General features: G+C 40.3%; 1 protein-coding gene across 3 annotated transcripts in view; it reads left to right on the forward strand.

Moving 5' to 3' along the window:
- Window positions 1-15,651, forward strand: part of LOC142345687 (uncharacterized) — an 83,363-nt gene that overhangs the window by 61,836 nt on the left and 5,876 nt on the right. For all 3 annotated transcript variants that reach the window (XM_075397915.1, XM_075397916.1, XM_075397918.1), the window contains 3 exons: window positions 2,665-11,132; window positions 11,251-11,433; window positions 11,589-11,750. In XM_075397915.1, coding sequence (XP_075254030.1) covers window positions 2,665-11,132; window positions 11,251-11,433; window positions 11,589-11,750 — 8,813 coding nt within the window. The remainder of the gene's footprint in view (window positions 1-2,664; window positions 11,133-11,250; window positions 11,434-11,588; window positions 11,751-15,651) is intronic.

Here is a 15,651-nt window from a genome sequence, read left to right on the forward strand (position 1 = left end):
TTCTAGAGTTAATGGGATGGTGATCAACATTTTTCATGACTCCAGTTTCAATAATTTTTAGTTAAAATTTTTAAAATTTTGAAAATTATGTTTCAAGTGTATGGATCTTCATGAGCCTGTGAAACTATTTCAGGCTTGAAACAGGGATACCGGATAGTCTCTTAAGACAATGAAATGGTTTTTAAGATATTATTATATTGAAGTTTAGCAAGATTTTGTTAAAATTTGCAATTTCAAATTTTTGCCTTAAGTTTTTTAGTGTCATTTATTTACTAACAAGGCTGGGAAACCTGAAGTTGCAGAGTCGAATCCCATCATAGAAATTATACCTGTCTGTCGGTTAGGGTTCCTTTCCTTCTCTTTCTCGTTCACGTTTTATCTCTCGCTATATCTCTTTTTGTTGATGCCGCACTTCAGCTGCTGTTATGTGGCTGAGATGTCATCATCCCTGATCCTCATTAACAATGAGTTATGGTAGAATTCTTTTTCATCATAACAGGCGCTTATTATTGTTAATTGATCTCAAAAGCAATTTGTAGCAAATATATTAATCCTATTTGTCTTATGCAATTTTTCGCTTGGCCGGTTTTCCGTCTGACCCATTTGACTTTCGTCCTTAGAAACGGGATAAAGCAGCACCCAGTTTTCATTAAGTTCTTTTAGAGCCGTTCAGCCCACTAGTATTCGATGAACAGAAACTGTTATGGAGACTTGAACTTATTTTGTGAAGGGCGGTTCTTAGAACTTGATCCCACAGCCCCACCCACCCACCGCCCCCACATTAGTCCCCCAATCCACTTTTGCCACCGCGCCGCGCTCAACTTACGCCCCTTCAATTAATCTAAAGCTAGCCTCACTGAACCGTGGCTAGCTACTGACGAAGCCAACCGCTCGCCGGTCGTTTGAGAGCAGTTCGCCCGACGTTAGTCGGTTATGTTTTGAAGTTCATCATTTCGACAATAAGGGATCTCATTTTTGGATCTCACTGTTTTTTGGTACTAGTTCTTAAAGGGTCTCAACTGTTTTTTGCGGTTTTCTGACGAGTATGTTCTCATTTTGTCTCTTACATTGCACAAGCTGTCTCTTACAAGCTGTAAGCTGAGCGAAGCTATATTGCGGTGCTCTTGGTTTTTTTACGACTCGAAGAGGAGTATTGGTTTTCTTAAGGTTTTTTTAACCGGAAATACTATTCGTTCAGAGGCTGTTTTGACCTAAAAGCGAAAGTGAGTAAAATTGCCGTGTGAACTAATTTTTTCTGAGCGAGAAAAGTTTTTTGATCATGCGCCGCGTTTAGTGAATGACTTTTGACTTTAAAAAGTAGTTTTTGACTGAATGGCACATATAGATAACCGTTTTTAGCCGTCTTTTCGTCTAAGTGGCGCAGTTTTTTTGCCTGTAGTTTGGTTTTTTGTAGAAATAAATTTTATTCGATGCTATATTCAAATGTCATCCTCAGAAATTGATGCCACAGTGTTTTGCAGAGCCCGAAATTGCGTTTCAAGTTCAAAATTGGAACATATTTCTTGATTTTTTGTTAGTTTTTGGCTTTTTTCTATTCATTTCTTCATTTTTGGATATTTAACCGTCTTTTTGTCAAAAATCAGTTAATATGACAACTTCCTTTTGACAATTCATATATTCAACGCCTCTTTCTACCGTGATGTAATTTTGTTTTTTAAAATTGTACATATGCTAATCCGATTTTAGTAGTTTTTTCCCGATTTTTGTCCGTTTTTTGTTTGTTTTGGTTTTAATCACTAGAAATAGTGTTTTTGTGCAACATGAGGGACTTTAATTTCGTTTCAATACAATTTCAATCATTTCTTGGCGTTAAGTTTTTGAAAAACACTTAAAACTTTTTCGTAAATGCAGTATTAAAAGTTTTTTTGACTTTTTTTGCAAAATGTTTGGTATGTTTGAATTCTGCTTTTTCTATTTTTTGTTCTCTTTACGAGAATAGATATTTGTATCGGATGACTCGTTATCTTTTCTATGTCTCGAATAATGAACAATGAAATGTATTCGTTTTTCTTATTTTTTAAATTTTATTTTACTTTCAAAAATCAGGAATGTCTTTTAATTACAGTGTTCCTTACATTGTGTCCATATTCTTCACATTCTAGTTTTTGTTTCGTCGTCTGACGCTCTTTTTTCGTTTTACATTTGTTCACACGGCAAAGCTGAAAAAGTCAAATTTTCTGAATGACTTCTTCCTCTCACTAACGGCATTTGCGCGCGTGACGTCATTTCTCACTCGCTTTAGCAAACGTTTTTAGGTTATTTGCGTGATTAGATTTTGATCATACTTGACTTACCTCACTCAATAAAATGACTTTTGCACTTTAAAACCTAAGTTTAATTTGAATTTGTTTAAGGTCAAAGGAACTGATTTGTGCAATAAAGGTCCCTAATAAGAGGCTTCTGCGGAATGAATTTTAACAAGCTTTATTAATTTATCTCTGAATGTTTTTTACCTAGTTTTTTTGAGCGGCGTCATTTTTTTTCAATTTAGATCTGTATCTGTTTCTATCTCTATTATATGGCACGCAGGTCTATTCTTTCGCAGCTATTCTGGCAATCTGTCGGCTAAGTTAAAATAAAATAAAAGCATTCTATATTTTGATAGTGAAGAAGTGGTGCATCTGAAATTTATTTGTTTTTCAGAAAACGCAAAACATTACTCGAAAAATCTGAGCAACTCTAGACGATCACTTCAATTCAGCAGATCAAGATCACCTTCTAAGTGCTCCAGTGTGGGTATCAAACCCCGCGGCAGGCACGAATCCCACAGTAGTCGAAATTCACGATTGAACAGATCTCCAAGTTCAAAAGACAGTCCTGTAAGCAAGAAAAAGATCGATGTTAGTTCCTCGAATGATGAGCATGAAAACAAACAGAAAAAGAAGAGTCACAAAGAAAAAGAGCCAGGTTCTGCAGGCAATGGAGACCTGAGAAGACCTTCAACGCCTCCTTTCAGGCCCAGCATACACTTATCGAGTCGGTCAAAGAGTAAAACAGAGAAGAAGTCCAAACGCGCTTCGGATAAATCAGACTCTCAAACTGAGCAAGAGAAACCAAAAAGCGAGCCTTTTTCGGATAATGAAGACAAGCCAAGTTCAGAACCCGAAGAAGGAGAGTTTAGGTCAAACGGTAACGGACCAGAAGTGAGTTCTCGAAACACCGCTGCAGTTGCGGAGGCACGGTCAAAAATGGCAACGTCTGAACCCTACGAAGAGTGCGATATCATGATGTCTGATCAATCAGACATTGAAGCGGATATGTTAAAGTCGGAAGAAAGGCTCGCTGACGTACACAGAGGGGACAGTGAAACACCTGTTCAAGTTTCAAAAAACGATGAGCGCCCTTTATGTGACGTCGATAGGGGTGGTACTGAAACTGAAATGGGAGATTATTCGGATATCTTTGATAGTTTGAAGAAAAGGTCATCCGATTTCAAATCAGTGCAATCCTTTGATTGTGCGAAGAAGTCAAATATCTCGGTGTCTAACTTGACCGCCGGTCATTTTTTAGAGTTTAGTGGGGACGATGGTGGTGAAAATCGTCCCCATTCATCTCAGGTAGCGACCGCTTTGCTGCAGCAGAACATTTCACCCTCTCATCTACTCTCTGCATCTTTCCAACAACAGGTGCAATTGGAATACGTTGATCCAGCCACTATCTTAAAAACTGGCAAAGGGGTATGTGACCAGAAACGATCTCGTATAATTGAAAAGGAAGAACCCTCAGATTGTGGAGCCGAAAGTCCAAGCAGAGCGCTTGATGATTTCTTGAGCGCAGCTAGAGCTAAAGCTTCCATCGATAGCGGAACCCTTGATAGGTTGATTCCAGCTGCAGCTGTATCAGCTTTGTGTTCTTCGTCATCTTTGTCGTCCAATGAAGTACGACGGGAAGAGGAACAACACGAAACGGACAATGATGATATGGACAGTGACGACACAATGCGAAGAAAGATGAACGCTATGGAAAACGAGTTACAGCTCGAGGACATCAGTTCGCCTGAACAGTCATTCAGCGATGCAGAATCCCAGTCACAAACTATAGTTAACGCTGAAATGGCGCAAAGAGACCAGGCTGATGCACATGCTGATGTTGCGAATAAAGAGAAGATCGATGAGGAAAGAACGCTACCTTTGATGAATGTGGACGTAAGAACTCCTCCAATGACACCATCTACGGAATCGTCAAGGCCTCCATTGCCCGTGGCGACTGCTCCTCCAGAAACACCAGCTTGGTTGGAATCGCTGCCAAGTAGACACTTCGGAAGCCTGGCTCACAAGAGCCCGACTTCTGTTTCGACACCAATAGTCATTCCAATGCAACCCTTATTCCCACCACCCACTCCCCATACAACTAGTCCAGCCAAAACTTATACCACGCACTTGAAAAACGATGATAGCTCATCTGTATCCGCATCTAAAGTATGGCATGCTCAAGTTGAGTCAAATGTGAAATCTCCGAGCACAAAATTGAACATTGAGCGTGAAAGAAGAACCGATCAACATCAAACTGCACAGTCTCAGAGGCGAAGTGGTTCAATAAGTTTGAAAATTATTCCCCTTGAGATTGCTTCGGGAACAGAACCAAGAGATCCAAGAAACGACATCGCTACTGGGCTGTTCGAAGTATCGCTTAAGCGATTGATGTACCACTTGCCCCCCAAATCTCCTTGTGAAGACACGAGTCGAAGTCAAATTACTGAAAGCCAAAGTATACTCGAAGACTGGAAAAGACGTGGCATTGTCAAGCCAAAAGTGAATAGATCAGAAAACGAAGAGAATTCTACCTCGAGTCCGGCTAATTTGCAGCGGGTCAACGAGCTACTGAATAAATTTAATGTTTCTTCAATTTTTGATCAGGACTCACAACGACTAGCGGTACTCGATCCAGATGTTGCAGGTAGTGCAGTATCGCCCGCTAGCATTGTGTCACAGCGATCATACGACTTCTCGTATCCGTCACCGACACCTTGGGGAAGCAGTTCTCCGATTTTTGGACCATCATCTTCGAGCACTTTAAATATTGATATACCAAGTCCCAGCTATAATCTCAAAAAAGAACCCTTGCAGGGCATTCTTAAGTCTCCTATCTCTTCCTCGTCCATGAAATCTGACGATCCACGGTTGAAGGGAAAGGCACCGCCGCCGTTTCCACCCTTGAATGTTCTTGGAGGTAACGCTACCTCAGCGGCTAATTCGTTTTGCGACACAGTGCCTAAGCCAGAAACTATTCGCGTATCCGACAAGTATCAACGAAAGCCAGCCGCTTCAAGTGGAAAACTAAACAAATTGAGCATCAAGACTGATGAGTACCTGACCGGAAGTGGGTCAGCACTAAACAGTGCTTCAATTCCATCACCAGTTAGCTCAGTGTCTAGCTCTAGTAGTTGCGGAAATCATGTTGATGGCATGAAATCTCCTGCTGTCAGAAAAAGTAGTTCGAATAACGCATGGTTGATTTCTGCCGCTAGTTTGAAAGCTAATGCTATAAGTAGTGCTCCGGTAGCGCCTAGCGTTAGTTCAACATTGCCAACGTCAAAGAACGTAAATATTCAGATTGAAGATAAAACAGCTGACTGTGAGAATAAACCTTGTAACAGCGCTGCCATTGAGAATATCAAATCCAATGTTAGTACAAATACTACAACCACCAGCTCCAATGGCGAAATGGGAGCAAATAGTGACAAATTGAAACAGCTCAATAGTAAAGAGATGCATGAAGATGTGTGCTCTACTGTTAACAATAGCGCATCTTGTACAACACCAGCTCCCATCAGTGTCAAAATTGAGCCCAATGATGAGGGGTGTTTTGATGAGAAAGACGAGAGCAGCATTGTGACTTGTACCTTAACGACTATGAAGACGGACAGTGCTGTTTGTTCTAAAACAGATCATTCAGATAATACTGTCAGCTGCTCAAAAGTTGATGCAAGCTCAGCCTCGCCCTCCATGACCACTGCTACTGCTATTACTAGTAATAGTCAGATTAATGTCAATGCCATTGCAGAATCTCAACTAACGTCATTTAAACCGCACACAGATGATGTTGCTTCATCAATCTCAACTGCTAGTGCCATTACTAATACTAATACTGTGTTGAGCATTACGGCCGCAAGTAACATCACTTCAATTTCAAATAGCAACACTTGCTGTGTGATTGAAACGAGCAGTTCTGATATTTGTGAAGCGAGTAAAGCAAAGAAACAACAATCCAAGGACGTCGAAAAGGGAGGACCTGTGGCAGCTGCAAAGGACCAGGAAAATACAACGGAATCGTCTGCTCTCGAAATTGTGAAAAATGGAACCGAGAACAGTATGATGGCTGCAACAAGTAAAACTTCAACTGGAAAAGGCCTGGTAGCTGTTGAAAAGAGCAAAAATGAGAAATCCGTTTCAAGTGCCGCGTCAACAGCCGGTACAACCCAAACTGAGAAACAGAAAAAATCTTTGGCGCTGACACCGAGTCGTCCTCAGGAATTGTCCCAGTCGGTGGTAGAGAAAGCCTGCAAAAAAGAAAAGGAGAGAGAGAAAGAGCGAAAGATAAATGCACCAGTTTCTAAAAGTGAGTCAGTAATAGGTTCTGTTAAGAAAATTGTACATCCTATTGTGAAAGAAACTGCGCCAAAATGTTCTGATGTAGACATTTTTGTAGGCAGCTCGAAGCCAAAATTAAAACACAAGTTTTCGAAGAAACATCAAAATGATAACAGTCAGTCTGCCCCCTCAATATTATGTGACAAGATCGAAACAAAATTGAGTCCTATTGACAAAAATTTAGCATGCAATTCGCTCGACCGCGGAGAAGAGTCTTCCGACAACGAAGCGGAAAAGAAAACTTTGGAGAAACTAATGGGAAGCAGCCAAAACAAAACGGCATCGGCGTCGAAGGAAATAGAAAGTCACTCTAAAGTAAACGAAGAAATATCTCCGAAAAACGTGAACAAAACTGCTCCCAGTGTGAATACCGCAAATGCGCATAAATCTGAAGTGAATGCCGTTCAGAAAGTGATCAACAAGCATCACAAGAAAAAGAAAGAGAAAGACGGAAAAGTTGTGATCAAACAAGAGAATTGTGAAGTGAAAACATTGAAGCACGCTCAAAATGTTCTGCAAAATGTGAACAAATCTATGCTTGCAACTAACGATTTGAATATTTCAACAGATGAAACGGTGATCAAAACTAACCAAAAAGAATTGAGTTCGCCCAACCGTAAAGAGAAAGCACCAAAGATTAAAGAAGAAGCGTTAACATCGCCAGTTTTTGAACACGAACCTTTGGAGAAGCAGTCACTGATCATTGAAAGTCAATCTTTGGTTTCACATCAAGTCATGGAACCATTAAAAGTTGAAATAGACGAAGCTTTGGCTAATAAATCCGATCAGTCAGTTTCCTGCGCGCAATTAAGCCAACATCACAATTCTTCAGATAGTGATTCTCCTTTGTCGAGTTTCAGCAAGTCAAAGTCAGCTCCAGTATCTGCTGAAAAAGTGGGAGGTCACTCACCCTCCTCGACACCCAGCAGCGGTCAACATAAGAAAAAACGGCCTTATGTTGAAATTGTAGTGGACGAATCAGAGGAACAAGAAAACATTGACTATGTTCAGAACCAAAGGAGTCGTCAGCCAGGAATTGATATTTGTATCAGAAAAGTGAAAACCGAGAGTTTACGAATAGCATTTGAAGACGAAGAACAGACACCAATACCTCTTAAGAAGGCAAAGGTGTCACCCAAAAAGCAGAGCTTAGAAGGTAGTAAAGAAAAGGTTTTAAGCTCTAAGAAGCACCCGAAAGTTGCGAAAAGTCCAGTAGCTGATGACTACAGAAGTAGCGAAGAAACCAGCGAGAGGTCGACGACGCCAAGATCAGTAGTTAGTTCTACTTCAATGTCAGCAATAATCAATGACTCTGACTCTGATTTGGTAATCGAAGACGAGGGCACAACGTGCTCTGCCAAAGAGTCCAGTGAAATGGACAGCGAAGTAAAGGAGCAGCAAGACTCCGCTGAATCATTGGAAATGAAGATTGAGTTTGAGTCTTCTATAGGGGAATCGAATGAAAGTGTTAAAGAAGAACAAGTTGAGGGAATTGAAGATACTCTAGGGACTTCATTTAGCACTGATGAGGCTATCGATTTTGACACAGAAAAGGATTCGACTACAGCCGCGCAATGTGTTACTGGCAGCATAGTCGACAGTGTGAGTGATGCGATTGAAAATAACAGTGCAGATGAAGAGATTATTTGCCATAAGGAGTTTGAAGAAAAAGCACCTAGTTTTGTGCATGAGAGTATGCAAAGTGCGATGCCCACGTGTAATTCCAATCTGACAAAAGATTGGATTAACATTAATGGTGAAAATTTCCATCGAATTCAGGAGACTAGCTCGGCTAAAAATGACTCTGCATTTCAACTTGCAGAAAGTATTTTAGGTGTGATTGAATCAAACCTGCCATCTAATCAGAATTCTAGCTCCTTGTCATTCAATCAAATGGCAGGTCTTCGGGCGCATACTTCGTCGCTTGGTGAACCGCTGATGCCGTACATGCACCACGCAACTCAGCAACTGATGCAAAACAATGAGACTGACATTCCGCAGGATAAAATGTTGGATTTCCTTGCTGGGCTCTCTACTACGAGTGCAATACCCAACTATAATGCCATGAGTAGCTCCCCTGTTCGAAGTGAAACGCAAACTCATTCAAAGCCAATATTAGATGTAGATTTTACAGAGTCAGAGACACTTGATGAAAATGTTACAGATGCAGTGGAATCGGATCAACCACCTGGTCCAGACTTAACACAACCAGAGGAACAAATTATTCGTGATGAATTTGAAAGTAAAGAGCAGCCTACCGCTGAACTTTATGCGTTCAAGCAAGAACATGCTGTTTGCCCGCCGAGCAGTTCAGAGTCGACAGAAGCTGAGAATTTGTCAACTACTACAGCTGAAGGGAGCTCAGCCTGTAATGCTATGCTGGATAATGACCACTTGCAGACGGAAGTCAATCAGCAGTTCTCACCCGACGAAGCGGAGGCTGACGACGAGGAACCGAAGCCTGCTCCAAAGGGACCTGGAAGAGGGCCCAAAAAACGAAGAGCTAGACGACCCCGTTTTACTAGACCTTCTAGAAAAGGAGCCCAAGCTGCGGCTAAGTTAAAAGTTGACAATTCCATGTCGGATGCAGAGCCACCAGAACTCCGTGCAGCCAGTGAAACTGTTGTTCGACCGTTTGTTGTCGAATACAAACCGCCGGATCCTATCATTGAGGAGACTATAACTGTGAAATGCGAGGAACAGTCTGATACTCCAAAAGAGCTTCCACCTTTGCCAAGATACAATTCAAGTACCAGCTCGGGATCTTGCACTTCACTCCCTGAAACACCAACTCCAACATCGCCCGTTTGCACGACAATGCACCCTAAAGAACGACTGAAGAGACAATTGAGAGCAATGGCTGCGGAACAGAGCAAAAATGCGGAAGTGAGCACCCCACCTCTGTTGTCAGCAAGCAGTTCTAATTCGAGTAGCATAATAACTCCAGTTCCGCCGGAAGAGACCAAAATTCAGCCGGTAGCGCCTGTAAATTTGCTGACAAATATTAAAAGCGAACAATTAACTGCCCAATCTCCTGTAGTGTTCTCTTTCAATGAATCGTCATACCAACCGCCTAGTCAAAAAGTGGTTATGAAAACAGAATTATCATCACCAATTTTCGAAAGATTGGCTTTGCCCACGACGATTACTCAAGATCCCCTTCAGTCTGCAGCAACTGTCATAAAACGGGTTGCGGCGCCAACGAATGAATCACTTCGACTGTTTTCGAGCGGCCATCGTGCGTTACCAGCAATTTCTCAAGAGCTCAGTCTTGAGAGAGACAAACGGCGCACAGAGTTGAAAACGCTTACGGCGCTGAGTGATGCAGAAATTGATAATGTTGAAGCATGCATTGAATCAGTCCTACAAGACAACAGTATTTTGGTTAAACGATTTAGGTGCACAGCTGACATTGAAGCTAATTTCATTGATGAAGAAATAAGGGAAAATGTGGACATGCTGGAAACTAATATCGAAGAGTTAACTAACTTTCGGCATTTTGGCAAAATGCGTAAACGCAACAATGCTGGTCTTCTTAACTTGTCTTCGGCTGCAAGTCATGGCACCGTTGGCAGGCCATGTTACAACTCAATCAATGCATCGGGGTCAGATGTTGGACAAAGAGCCATGATAAACAGCTTAACCTCAGTCCGTTCAAACACGCCCTCTTCGTCTCATATGACTTCAAATCAGGATGAAAAGGACTCCAGGTCGTACTTATCTTCGATTGAGAGTGTCATCATGAGGCACTCGGAAGGCAGTAACGCGGGTCGGAAGCATTCAAGTCAGGTAATGGAAGATGTTCAGAATTCTGGACATCCCTCTCCAGATATAGTTCAACCATCAGCCTCTAAGGCTTATACGAAACACATACTCTCAATGGCGCATTCTGCTTGTGGAGAAGTAAGTAATGCTAAAGAACCACGGTTGTCCGGCTCGATCACGAATTCTGACTACAGTACACCCGGTAGGCCATCATCAGCAGGTAGAAATACCTCGCCTACTGCAGTTGTCACTTCTGGGTTTCAACACGGGAAAACGGGGGCTTCTACTAGCCCTGCGTCCAATGCATTTTCTTCCAAAGGTCTAATAGGAATGCCTCTTCCGTTTGAGTCCGCAAATCCATTGTTACAGAATATTCATACTAATACAGCATTGGCTGCTGCGGCTGCAAATTCAAGTCTGCTCAGGTCATCAGCTGAAGCCTTCAGAATCGAGCATGCGGCAAATTCTCTGCTGAGCGGTGCCACTAGTGCAGCAAACAGTAGCTCAACAAGCAGCGGGACTGTGAGTAACAGTGGTGGCGGTGGCGGCGGGGGTGATATGCATATCAATATCAACTTAATGGCTCATTACCCCGCTTACCATCCTGACATTCTTCCTGCATTGTACGCAAATGCGAATCAATCTGCACCAACCCGTTTAGTCACCTTACAGATACCTTCTGCACCTGTTGATCATGAGGGAATCGAGTCACAAGTGTTTGTCTCAAGGATCAGCACTCTCTTCTCCTTGTTCAATGTAAGTATCCCAACTTGAAGTTACGATTGCATTTTCTAATTAAGGTAAATGATTTCAATTAGATAAGTACTGGAATTAAAAGGAAGAATTGAACTAACAGAAAATAATTTTTCTATAGAAACAGACGAGCATTTGGGAAGGAATTGTTGAGCTGAAGAATTCTCAAGCTAGAATGAATTTGCGCTTCCTGAGGGGCAATATAAGACTAGCGGCTGAGGCATTGGACAAGAGTACCCTCAATATCAGCCAAAGAATGACATTAGAAGACCATGAGCTGGAAGGACTGAAGAGGAACTTACAAGTAAGTTGGATTTGAGCAGTACCTTGTTATGACCGGAATGATAATGAAATATCTCTAGAAAAAGAAGAATTGTAGCGATTGTTAAGGAATCACATGAGAACCAAGAATTTTGTTAGCTCACTCCGTTGATATGAACACACTTAAATTGTTTGCAGAATGATAACGACTACTGTGTGATGCTGGGTCTTCCATTTGGGCCAGATTCTGCCCAAATCTACACTTCACACAAGGTGCTGGAACAGGAGATTGCCAAGTATCTCAGACTGAAGGAGGCAGCCGGCATCGTCAATATCCAACACAAATACTTGAACAGAGAGGTAAAATCATAAAGAATATAATTTTATCTACTGTCGCTAAGATTGACAGAATGCAAAATTCAACCAATTGGTTGAAAGCCAAATGAATTCCTGAAATTAGTGTTAGGACCACTGAAACTTTTGAGTCCGCTATTGATGAGTTACTGTCATTTTGGAAGCGATTTTTACTCATACTTTTTTCCGACGTCTGACTATTTACGTCCGACGTCTGACATATAGCCGCCGTCAGCCTGTCAAACGGCTATTATTTAGGCGCTCTCTTTTTTTACAATTCAAAGAACTTGTATTGGTGCGCTGTCTTTTTTGCAAGATCTGTTCACGATTTTTTCGGCTTTTTCACGTCAGTGAGAAAACAAATTAGAGTAGTGATTTTGGTAACCCTGGAATAGGAAAGGGAGCGAAAAAGCGAGTTTGAGGCAGGACTTTTTTAAAAATACCTTTCAAGTGAAGTGAGAAATTGGTTTTTAATTGCTCTAAAACGAAGTTTGTAGCAATTATTTTAGTCCTGTCGGTCTTCTGCGATTTTTTGTCTGACGCCTTTGACTTTTCGTCCTCAAAAACGGGATAACAGGTAGCGCCCAGTGGGCATTAAGTGCTCTTAGAGCCTCTCAGCTCTGTTTCAGCTCATTGTTTTGGAGTCTTATACTTATGGTGTGAAGGGCGGTTCTTAGAGGTTGAAGAAACCCCCACTGTTGACACTCCCCCACTGTTGCCCCACCTCTCCATAAGCCCCGGTTTTTCTAAAGTTTTTTTGAACATTTTTGTCATATTTAGGTTTCTCCAGCCTCAAGAGCTACATAACCTTCTCTAGGGTTTGATTTTAGGTTAATGCATAGCTTTTAGATGTAATGGAATGTTTTTCACTCCAAGGCTTGATGATAAGCTGTCGCATAGTTTCTAGAGTTATTGGAATAATTATCATTATTTTAATGACTCCAGCTTAAGCAATTTTTTGATTAAATTTGTTTTTTTTTTAAGTTTACCATGTTTCTAGTTTATGGATCTTTATGAGCTAGTGAAACTATTCCAAGCTTGACATAGAGATACGGGACAGTCTTTCGAGACAATGAAATGTTTTTGATGATTTTAATATCTTAAATTTTAGCGAGATTTTTTTTAAAAATTTGCTATTGTTTTCGAAGTTTTTAGGTTTTGTCCTTTTCTGTGTTTAACGACCATTACTGGCCAACGACGCTGGGATACTTGACATAACTCCAGAGATAAAAAATATTTTAAATTTTCACTGCGAAATCCGGAAGCGTTTGTTTTAAGCTGGGCAAAATGTCCGTTTTTATTTGATTTTTTACTAACAAGGCTAGAAAACTAAAAGTTGCGGAGTCGAATCAAGCTAAAGCTGTCCTCAATAAACCGTTACTAGCTACTGACGAAGCCAACTGCTCCCTGGTCGTTTGAGAGCAATTCGCCCGACTTTAGTTGGTTATGTTTGAACAATTTGGCGGTTTTTGAGATGGATTTTTTTCGAGTGCGTCAATTTGACTTCCGTTTTCACAATTTTCTCTGCTGCAGTGCTTTTAAGACGGTACATGTGTGTTCTAATTGAGCCTATTTGCCTTTGCTTGAATTCATTAAGGGGCAGCTAAAACTTTTTATGACTTTGCCACTATTTGTCATAAATTATTAGTGAATTTTTAATAGCCGCCGTCAGCATCTTAAACGGATTTTATTTAGGCGCCCTCCTTTTTTTTTTAATTCGCTATACCTTTTGATCACATAATTCACCAATTTTACTTTTGAATTCTGACTTACCTCAATGTTTCAACTGATTGGATTTTGATTTCTTTTACGATTGAATTGTGCAATGTAGTGAATACAGTCATTGTCAAAAGAGCAAAATCAAATGAAACGAGATAAACCGATAAAGCCCGGTAGTTAAGTCATAGTGCATTTGATTTTCAATGTTCATTAGAGCGATTGCTAGCTGATATTAGTATCAAGCTTAATACCCTTCAATTCAGAAGCTGACGTAAGTATGGCTTAGAATCTAACTGAAACTGCACACTGTATTAGAACACTTTTTGAAATTTAGAAAATTTTTTGTCAATTTCAATCTCTTTTTTCTGTTGCGAGTCCACGGCGGCTATTTTCCGGCAATCTGCGGCTATGTTAAATTTTGCCCCTTTTTAGAATTATCTGTTGTCTTATCACTAAGTATCATCAATGACAGGTCTGATTGCTTGCTACTGAGGCTTGAAATAACCTAATTAATGTCTCGAGTTAATAGCTAGTGGTTTTTCATGAATTTGACACTACTTTCTCAGAACAGTGAATTTTTGAAATCTTCAAGTATTTATTGTACTTTTTGGTGTCTTACCTTTTAATCTCATTGAGCACAGGTCTCTGATGGTCTCTCATTGGGCACAGATTCAATCGTTTTTGTTCGACGCTAGTGCTTTCTATGACTTGACACTAATTGTTTTCAATAATAATTATCGATTTTTTGTTTTCATTTTGTCGTCTAACTTAGTCTCAATATCCACAGTTCTCATCGGTTGCTAAAAAGGCTGCAATTAAAGCAATTCCTTTCAATTCATAGCTATTGCTTTTTGTGATTTACACGCTTTTTCGTTTTTTAAGTAAACCTTTTTTTTTTAATTTTGCTAGTTTTTGTTGTACTTGTTGCTGTCTTAACGCTTATTCTCATTGATGACAGGTCTCAACGGTGGTCATTGAGGACTCAAATAACTGATGTATTTGTATCCTTTAGTAGCTGTTGCGTTCTGTGACCTTTATACTGTGTTTTCAAAAAGTTTCAGCGAGTTTTATTGCGATTTTTGGTCATTTTTGTCTTATTAATATTATTAGTGAGGGGACTCATCGACATTTAATGACAGATTGCTAATGAGAAGCAGAACTTTATAGTCGACAGTTTGAGTTCATATCAGTTGTTTTTTCATGTTGATCCTGTCATTTACAAAAATAAAAAATGAATTTTGTCTCGCTTGTTTGTTTGCTGTTTTTATTGCTTTGCTGGTGTTGTTTTATTGCATAGTCTCATTACTAACAGCTCTCATTTGCCTTTTACAGCGGAGTTAATGATTGTCAGGCATAAATTAACGCTTGTATTTCAGGACTTGTCCCGCTATGTTTTTTTTATTCGCTTTACCTTTTGCATGCTTTTCACATTTGGCTTCTGACTTACTTCACTCACTGTTTCAACTGAATGCACGATTTTCACATTTGGCTTCTGACTTACTTCACTCACTGTTTCAACTGAATGAATTTTAAAATCGTTGAAGCATTGAATTAGGTAATTTCGTGAATATGGTCAATGTCAATAGAGCAAAATCAAAAGAACTGGGATAAACCGATAAAGACCGGTCATTAAGTCTTTTTGAATTAGGTTGTTGCGAGAGTTCATTAGAGTGATTGCTAGCTGATATTAGTATTAAGCTTAATACCCTGAAGTTTAGAAGCTGAAATAAGTATAGAGCTGAATCTAACTGAAACTGCTTACTGAATTAGAATTTTTGAAACTTAGGAAAATTTTTGTCAATTTCTATCTCGTTTTCTTAATAGCCGCCTCAGCCGTGTATTATAGCGCTCCTGTTTTTTTTACTTCGTTGAAGAAAAATTTTTTGCTTTGCTTCAGTTCACAGCTCTAGCTTGAACTTCTTGCGTTAAATCGTTGTGTGTTCTCTAGGCTAGTTTCACTCCTCTCATTCTGCTAGAAGTGTTGTGTTTAATTGCTCTCAAACGAAGTTTGTAGCAATTATTTTAGTCCTGTCGGTCTTTTTTTATGCGATTTTTCGCTTGACCAATTTTTCGTCTGACGCTTTTGACTTTTCGTCCTCAAAAACGGGATAAACAGGTAGCGCCCAGCGGGCATTATGTGCTCTTAGAGCCTTTCAGGTCTGTTTCAGCTCAAACTGTCTTGGAGACT

The sequence above is a fragment of the Convolutriloba macropyga genome, chromosome 9 (genome assembly GCF_964194025.1).
Source record: "Convolutriloba macropyga chromosome 9, txConMacr16.3, whole genome shotgun sequence".
NCBI classification, from domain to species: domain Eukaryota; kingdom Metazoa; phylum Xenacoelomorpha; order Acoela; family Convolutidae; genus Convolutriloba; species Convolutriloba macropyga.